This window comes from Petaurus breviceps, unplaced genomic scaffold, assembly GCF_028583685.1.
Source record: "Petaurus breviceps papuanus isolate PSGF00001 unplaced genomic scaffold, PetGlider_PUasm1.0 174, whole genome shotgun sequence".
Classification (NCBI taxonomy): Eukaryota; Metazoa; Chordata; class Mammalia; order Diprotodontia; family Petauridae; genus Petaurus; species Petaurus breviceps.
Window position 1 is genome coordinate 14,650,354 of NW_027185761.1, and position 9,388 is coordinate 14,659,741.

General features: G+C 42.3%; 1 protein-coding gene across 6 annotated transcripts in view; it reads left to right on the forward strand.

Moving 5' to 3' along the window:
• Positions 1–9,388, forward strand: part of IQSEC1 (IQ motif and Sec7 domain ArfGEF 1) — a 785,306-nt gene that overhangs the window by 706,744 nt on the left and 69,174 nt on the right. For all 6 annotated transcript variants that reach the window (XM_069083774.1, XM_069083777.1, XM_069083778.1 and 3 more), the window contains one exon: positions 1,334–1,619. In XM_069083774.1, coding sequence (XP_068939875.1) covers positions 1,334–1,619 — 286 coding nt within the window. The remainder of the gene's footprint in view (positions 1–1,333; positions 1,620–9,388) is intronic.

Sequence of the window (9,388 nt, forward strand, 5' to 3'; positions counted from 1 at the left end):
CCACCTAGCTGCGCTAACAATTTTTATACTATGGCTCTCAGCAACCCTGGTAGTCATGGGGTGGGAATATTCTTTTAGTGGCTAAAGGCAGGAGCTTCATTGGAGGAAGAGATCATTGAAAGAGTTCCATTTGCTCTATCTTAGATCAGGGGAAGGAAGGGTCTTTGTCAGTAAGAGAGTCTCTAAGCAGTTAAGCAGGGGGATGTATCAAAATTGGTGGCAAGGGGCCATATAGCTTTTCTTAGGAAGGTTGATGGGAACGGAAGGTTTGTTGTAACTATTTTTAAAATGCACCATAGGAATTGTGTGTGTGTGTGTGTGTGTGTGTGTGTGTGTGTATTCTGAGATTTGCTGCTGAGTTTTCTTATTCCTGGCCAAGTGTGACTCAAAGGGCAGACCATTTCCTGCCTGCCTCCTGTGTTAGCTGCAAGTGGAAACATGGTTAGTGTAGTGTTTCCCCTAACCTGACATGTATTTTCTGGTGTAGGCCTTCCCCACCCCCAAGACCCTAAGTCTGCATTGGAATTGAAGGGCTGGTGAGGAGAGTAACTGACTCTAAAACAAGAGACTACCATCTCTACCCTTGAAAGCCTTGAGGATGGTAGCCCAGCAATCATGGCTCATGGCTGGCAAGGCGCATTAGATGCATTGATGACAGAATCACTTTTTTTTTTTGCTTTTTGGAGAGGGGAGGGCAGGGCAGTTGGGGTTAAGTGACTTGCCCAAGGTCACACAGCTAGTAAGTTTTAAGTATCTGAGGTCAGATTTGAACTTGGGTACTGCACTATCTAGCCACCCCGAGAATCACTTTTTACAAAGATACTTTCCCACATGGTCTTGAAAGTTACCCATCATCCAAGAGGAAGGAGGGGGATTTTGACATGTTTGGGGATGAAAGGGGGCAACACAAGAGCCTACTGGAGGTGACTAAAAGTTTTTCTATAAAGCCAGTGAAGGAAATCTCACCTTTTTCTTTTACTCAGGCTAAAAAGAAATCTGCAGTGGAGCTCAGTATAAAAAAAAAGTAAAGCGTTCTTAAGTCTGTGGGTTCAGGGAGCCATCGTGTTTTTAGTGCTCAGAATAAAGGAAGAGAGATGATTTGTATATCATTTCACTTGGAGGAAAAGAAAAAAAAAGTTTGTTAGTTTTCTCTAGGGCTGACTATTAATAAAACAAGGCAAAGGACTGGTTTCTGGCCTTCTTGGAAAGATGATTATCAGCTCTTACCTAATACTTGTATTGCCCTGGGCCAGGCTACAGGTGAAGGGAGCTAAGGTCTCAGGGATCTGCTTCTCACTCACTGGAAATGTCTTTTCTTTTCTTTCATGTCCAGCGTTGAGGGAGAAGCCCCAGGGAGTGAGACTGGCACCTCTTTGGACAGCCCCTCAAACTACCATCAAGGTCCAATAACGCACAGCTCCACTCTGAGCCCTGACCACTACGATCACTCTGCGTATGGGCTGTACTCAGTCTCCCCTGGGCAGCCCCAACGCTCCCGGAGGCCCAAGCTCCAGCATTCCACCTCCATCCTCCGTAAGCAGGCAGAAGAGGAGGCCATCAAGCGGTCGAGGTCCCTTTCTGAAAGCTATGAGCTCTCCTCAGACCTACAGGACAAGCAGGTACTTGGACTCTGTGTTCATTTATTCTGTGAAGTGAGTGAAAGAAATCCAAATGTGGCCACAGTAACAGCCTGGGCTCTGGTGAGGAATAGCCGGGCTTCTGGAGAAGGGAAAACGAATGTCTGTTTGCTGGAGCCTCACTTGGCTGGGGGCTGGCAGAGTGGAAGGCAAGGGACACATCAGGAGAGTCTCTGATTTCTTTTTGTCCCCTTGCCTTATTCAAACATAAGCTACAGTGCAGATTCATGGAGAATATGGCGTATGTGCATTTGTATTTTTAAAACGTGTATTTGTGTGTGTATATACCTCCATACGTATATAGCTAAAATGCAGGTTCCTGGAGCATATGACGTGTGTGTGTGTGTTTGTGTGTATACATACACATACATACGGGTGTCCCTAAAGTCTGGACACATAGGCAATCTCATTAACTATGCATATTTTCAAGAAATCAATGAAATTTTCAACATTTTATTTAATTAACATAAATTTTAGCCATGAAAATTTCATATGGAATAAAAGCTTTCTTTAGCTATTGGGGACTATTTTTCATATTACTGAGATCAATTAAATTTAATTAATTTATGAGATTTCCTATGTGTCTCCTATGTCTTCCTATGAAATCTCATTCATGCTAATTAAATAAAATGTTGAAAATCCCATTCATTTCATTTCTTGAAAATATGCATAATTAACAAGATTTCCTATGTGTCCAGACTTTAGGGACACCCTGTATGTATGTAGTTAAAATGTAGGTTTGTAGAGAGTATGGCATATATGTGTGTTATCTGTATGTTTATATGTGTGCATACATACATACTCATGTATACACATGTAGACAAAATATATATCCATGAGGAATATGGCATATGTGTGTCATGTTGTATGTTTGTATACATCCATACATGTATAGCTAAAATGAAGCTCACATGGAGAATATGGTATATATGTTATTACATACATGTGTTTGTGTGTGTACATACATATATGGCTAAAATGTAGGTTCATGGAGAGCATGGTATACATATGTGTTGTGTGTGCCTTTGTGCGTATACATACATATATGACTAAAATGTAGGTTCATGGAGAACATGATATGTATGTGTACATACATATTGCCAGTCAACAAACATTAAATGCTAACTTACTATATGCCAAACACTGTGCTAAAGCATTATTTCAGACACAATGATGTTTCCTGCTTCTTACTGGAGCTTGGTTCCTGGTATATTTATTCCATAAAATGCTCAAGTTGTTTCAAGCAGAAGAAGACGGTACAGTTGGGATTGGACCGGGACAGGGGCCAGTAGCCTGAGCTGCTCAGGTTAAGCAGAAAGACTCTCCCTTGGTGGACTGACTTGGTGCAGGTCTGTGGAAAGGGCTTCAGCATGGCTCAGATATAAAGGAGGGAACAGAAAAGGAAAGAGTGATGTGTTAGATGGTACTAGTATCAAGGTAGGTCAATTTGTAGCATAAATAGCACAAGCTTTTCTAAAAAAAAAAAAAGAAGCTATTCACAGCTAAGGGAGATGAGGTTGCTTATTATATCTTCTTTCATTTACAACTTTGTTCTCTGCTGGGAAATCAACCTCACTGAATGCTGCAGCCTGGCTTAGTGTGAAAGCACCTTTCTTTTTCTTTGGGGAAGCCTTGCCCCAGAGAGCTCTGACTCAGTTCTATACCCGTGAGAAGTGCCTTTGCACAGAGACCCCTAGAGCAATTCTTGTTTCCTGATGGGTTTGGAGCCCTGGGTCTGCCCCTGGGGGGAGAGGGAAAGAGAGAGAGAGAGAGAGAGAGAGAGAGAGAGGGAGAGGGAGAGGGAGAGGGAGACAGAGACAGAGAGAAGGAGACGGAGAAGGGGAGGGGGGGGAGTAGGAAGAGAGGCAAGAGGGGAAGGGGGGTGAGTGGGGGGGGGGAGTGGGGGGGGGGGGGGGAGGGAGGGGGGGGGGGGGGGGGGGAGAGGGGAGAGGGGAGAGGGGAGAGAGGTTACTTCTTTGCAAGGTAGGTGTGGAAAAATGAGGGTCCCAGCTCCCACTGAAGGGGCTTTAGTGGGGTTAGGAAGGGAACAAGTATTTATTGAGTCCCTACTATGTGCCAATGACTGTACTAAGTACTTCACAGGTATTATCTCATTTGATCCTTACAACAACCCTGTGAGGTAGGTATTAGTATTATCCCTATTTTACAGTTGAGGAAACTGAGGCAGATAGAGGTTAATAAGCCTGGCATCACATGACTGGTAGGTGTTTGAGGCTGGATTTGGACTCTGGTCTTCCTGACTCCAGGTCCAGTGCTCTATTCACTGCACCAACTAGATAAAGGTGGGTCTGATGGTGATGAGAAAGAAATCACTGAGAATTTTCCTTCATCTTGTGTGTTGTACATTCCAAATAGACTATAAGTTCCTTGAGATCAGAATCTGTTTTGTTTTTGTCCTTGTATTCCTAACCCCTAGCTCAGCAGCTTCCATGCAGTGGACACTTAAATATTTGTTCAGTTGAACTGAGACAACACAGGGGTCCTTCTTCCCCTGACTTCTTATTGCTAAATTCCCATGGAAGTAGTGTGGTACAGGGAAAAAAATACACTCAACCTAGAGTCCAAAGATGTGGGTTCAAATCCTGCCTTTGATGATGAGTCTATGTGACCTTATGTAAGTCACTTGGGCTTCAGTTTCCTCATCTATAGAGGGAAAAGATTGGACTTTATGACCTCAAGTATAGATGTATATCTATCTATATATATAGATCAAAGGATTTTGTATTTGATCCTGGAGGTGATAGGGAACCACTGGAATTCTTTGAAGAGGAATGGGTGGAAGCCAAGTCAATTTAAACAAACATTTGTGAGGTGTCTACTATCTGCTGGGCACTGAGATATAAAGAAAATCTAAAATCGTCCCTACCCTCAAGGGTCTTTCAGTCTAATATGGGAGACAACATGCAGACAACTATGTATATGCAAGGTATATACAAGATAAATTAGAGAAAATATTAGAGGAAGTCATTCGCATTAAAAGGTACTGGGAAAGGATCCATTTAGGAGATGGGATTTTAGCTGAGACTTGATGGAAGCCTGGAGGCAGAGGTGAGGAAAGAAGGAATTCCAAGAGCGCTGATTCAGCAGAGAGAGCCAGGCAAGAGCAGTTGGTTATTTTGTCCATCTGCTTAGTGCACCTTGGCCACAGAACTCCCGAGTGAGGGCCCCTCCCTTCCCCAGCAGAGGATAAACCCAGATAGAGACCCAACACAGCGATATCATGGAAAGAGCCCATCTGAAAGTCAAGGTGAGACCTGTGTTCTAGAGCTAACTCTGCCATGGCTGCCAGCTCATTTCTCTGAGCTGAAGGAGAACAATACTTGTCTGAGCTCCACGCAGGGGTACATGGGGGCCAAATGACCTGAAGCATGTGTGCTGATGGGAGGAAATGGTAACCAGAAATAATTTAAAATAGCAGATAATATTCTTCCTTGCAGTAACATAGACAAGAAGGGGAGGGTGGTTTTGAGGACCCAAGTTAATAGGGCTTTTAGCCTTAATCTGGCTATTTCCCTTGATGGGAAGCATCATTAGTGGTGACTATGAAAAGTTAATCTGTAAGCTTTGCTCTTCTACATTTTTCTTGCCTTAAATGAGCTTACATTTACATTTTAAAATATACATATTTCAAAACATACAAATTGAATGTAAAGTAATTTTATGGTAGTAGTACTAGTCGGTCAGTCACTAAGCATTTATTTCCTAAGGTCTTCCTTATAAGGACAAGCTCTGGAGAGGATAAACTGAAGAAAGCCAGAGAAGTCAGAAGGCAGGGATGGGGAGAGAGAGAGCATTCTAGGTAAAGGGAGTCACTGGATGGCAGAGTATGTGTGTTTGGCAGGGAGGGTAGGGATGGGGCTAAGGTATAAGAAGACTGGAAAGGCAGGGGTCAGAGCAGGTTGATGAAGGGTTCCAAATGCCAATCAAAGGATTTTGTATTTGATCCTGGAGGTGATAGGGAACCACTGGAATTCTTTGAAGAGTGGGGTTCTTTTTACCTCTCATAGATTTTTCCCCTATGTCTTTCCCCTTTCCCCTTCCTAGGGAGCCATCTCTTATAACAAAGGCTTTTTTTAAATAAAGAAAAAGATTAAGAAGTGGAGAAAATCAGTAAAAAAAAAAACCAAACAATCAACACGTCAGAAAAGTGCATTATATGCAATGGACCCTGACATCCGAAAAGGAACTGGAGGGGCAGGAAAGAAGTCTCTCATTTATTTTGCAGCTCATCCTAAGGCAACAGCTGCCTTATGGTAGACTAAATACTCAAGTTATATCATCAATATACTAACTATACATCCCATGTTTTCTTTAAAACAACAGCACCATAGCCTTAGTATGTCATCAGTGCCAAGGTGTACTTTTAATTTTCAGAATTAAACCCAAACTTGGCCAAGAGATGTCTGGATCATTTGCTCTGTGGTGGTGGGAATGACTCTTGATGGTCTGTATGGATTGGTCACAAAGCCAGAGTCCTACTTCCTACTGAGTCTGGTGCTGAGGCTTCTTTGACATTATATTATTTTCCTACCCCCTGTATGGGGACTTCTCCCACCAAAAGAAGAACTTGGCTTAGCCAAGGGCTAGAGTTGCCCAGGAGTTTTTTATGCTGATCTCCCTGCCACTGATCCCCTACAGTTCCTCCAAGACCTTGGCCCAATGTGAAGCTTTGTCCAGAACAGGTCAGTGCTATGTTGGGCAGTGTTAGGAAGAGGATTAGAAATGAAACACAGATAAATTATTCTTCCTAAGAGTCCATATCTGGGATGCTTGTGTGTTGAGGTCTAGGTGGCATCCCTCAGGTCAAATGTAAAAGAGATGAAGAAAGATATGGAGAAGATCACCTGAAATGATCCAGGATTTGTCCTAGGGCTGCCATATGACATTTTTTAATGAGAATATTCAATATAGAAAGATGGCGTGAGAATGGTTTTGATTAAAGCCTGGGAAATCATGAAAGGGTAAACACAGAGCATAGGAGCTCAGATTTAGAGAGGGAAAAGGACCATGTATATGATCTACTCTCATTCCAATACTTTACAAATAAGAAAACAGTCCCAGATGGGTTAAGTGATCCACCATGAAAAAATACATAATAAGTAACAGAGCAGAAGGAGCATGAGGTTAGGGGTCAAGAGACTTGGATTCTGGTCTCAGATTGACCATGCATTAGCTGTGTGACTTTGAACAAGTTATTTAACTTCTCTGAGATTCAAAAAGGAAAATAATTCCTGCTATCTCTGCTTCTCAGAACCAAATTAAGATGATGTGTATGAAAACACTTTTTTAAATTTTAGTTTGGTATCCGGTTTTTATTATTTGTTACCCTAATAACTTGATACCTAATTACTTGTTATCATAATCGGTTTCTGGGAGAAAACTCCCAGGCAATTCTAGACCTTGGTCAAACCAGATGCTTCCTTTGATTGGAGTTGCAGCATGGAGCTGAGGTGATCTTGGCCAGTTTCTTGGAGGCTAGTAAAGCTTAAGCTGTAGGGAGTTCTTCTCATGTTGGAAAAATTTTGATCCCAGCATTAGGCTGTGTCTGAGGCTGAACCTAAGAAGAAAGAGATTTCCGCTGGTAGACTGGCTACTAGATGATGAATTATTTGGCAATGATAACCCGTGAAACACCCTAGAAGATTAAGAGAGAAAATTTTAAACTAATAAAAGACTGCCTTGTGTTGCAGTCAGAAATACAGGTATAGAATCAAGGGGTGGGACCCATTAGAAAATATAAATAACTTCAAAAAGGTTTAGATAATGAAAACATTTCTATATCACTTTCAGGAATACAAAGCACTTTCCTTGTTAAAAAAAAACCATGGAAAGTAGAAAGTGCAAGGATTTTTACCCCCATTTCATAGATAAGGAAACTGAGGCTCAAAGGGGTTATTGACCTGGTGGTTGCACAGTAAATGGTGGAGCCAGAACTTGAATCCCTCACGTCCAGCCCTCTTTCCATGCCCTTTGTTACATGTATCAGGCTTTGAGCCCACTATTTACCTCTCTAGGAAGAGGGAGTCACCTGTCAGCCTTGTTACAAGTCAGCTAAGTTTGTGATTTCTCTGATTTTCACAAGTCTTTTTTTAATTACATTCATGGTTCATCAGCTTTTATTAACATAAATCAACACAAGACCATTTTGTCCACACTCTACTGGGCAGAACAGTTTGTATCAGATTGTAGCTCTTTTCCAAGTGGAAGATCATCCAGTGATATGCTCTCCAATAGCCCAGAATCCTTGGTTTCCTTCTGCCATCTCCTTTTGTCTTACAAGCCATAGAGAAAGGTTGCATGGGCACATAAATGTAGAGGGTGAAGTAAATGGCACATGGTCCAAAGTCTCACCTCTCTAAGTTTCTACCCAAGCTCCTTTAGACAGAACCCTGGTTTGGCTTCCATTCATTCAGTAAACATTAACCGAATATGTGCTTTGTGCAAAAATCTAGTGCTACACATTGTAAATGCTGGAAAATCAAATAAGAATGGTGGTCCTTGACCCTCAGGGGCATATAAGATGGATCCAAGGTGTTATTAATGGTGGTGCTGCTGCTGTTAATGGCCAGACCATGAATAGAGTGAAGGATGAGCTTCACTGCTCACTTCTCTGTGAGAAGAACCTTCAAGATTATTTACTCTAATCCCCACAATTTGCTGATAGTTGAGCCCAGAGAGATTAAATGATTGACCTACAGTAATATAAATAATAAGTAACAGTAGAAAGAACATTAGATTAAGGAGTTAGGAGACCTGGATTCTGATTTCAGGGGCCTTAATATGACCCCTGAACAGTAAGACAGTCTTTTTTTTTAATCACTCCTCCCTTTAAAATTGAGTGTGAAGTTCAGAATAGGCCAAATGTTCAGACATTAGACATTATTTTCTCCACTGGCTCTCTTTGGATCTCCCTGACATGTCTCAGTCACTATGATCACAAGCTATTTCCTCCCTAAGCATGCATTTTCTTACATAACTTTCTAATTCCTTTATTGCCTCTGTTGAAGGTACCCAGTGATGGATGTGGTGAGGGTGAGGGGCAAAAAGCATGAATGAACCACATGTTCATTCTGCCTCTGAGTAATTGAGACTTGATCATTCCTAAAGGGGAAACCTATGATGTAGGCCCCTGGGAGGAGCAGGAAGGTGATGTTCTGCTCTCATCCCCAGTGCCCTGGCCTCTGATTATCAGAGTTGGGAAGCTATTACAGGGTCCTGTGGAGAGGATTTGGGGTTTGCTTTAGCACCAAGAGGAGACAAGGTTTGAGTTGCTATTAAAAGCGGGCCTTGGATGAATCTATGTCATGCATGACATTGCCGAACCAATGAAGTAACCAAACCATAAATTACCCAGCTCTTTCCTCTTGCAATAGGTAACATATGCTGGATAGGGTTTCTAAATTGGGGGGGGGGGGGAGAGAAAGTCCAGAGAATCAAGAGCAGATCTTAGAGAAGAATGAAGTTGTGTACTAGGAAGCACAATGGGAGAACAAGATTGCCCCCTCTATTTGCAGGGGAAAGAGAATCATAAAAACAGGACCTGAAAGGATCATTAGGGCCTTGAAGCTTGTTGCAATGAGTGTGGGCTTCTTGTGTTAAGGGAAGGTAGCCCATGATCACTGGGGAAAGGAGTGTTCGGTGTGGAAGGAGAGAGAGAGACAGAGAGAAAGAGAAAGAGGAGGAGGAGAGAGAGGAAAGAAAGAAAGAAAGAAAGAAAGAAAGAAAGAAAG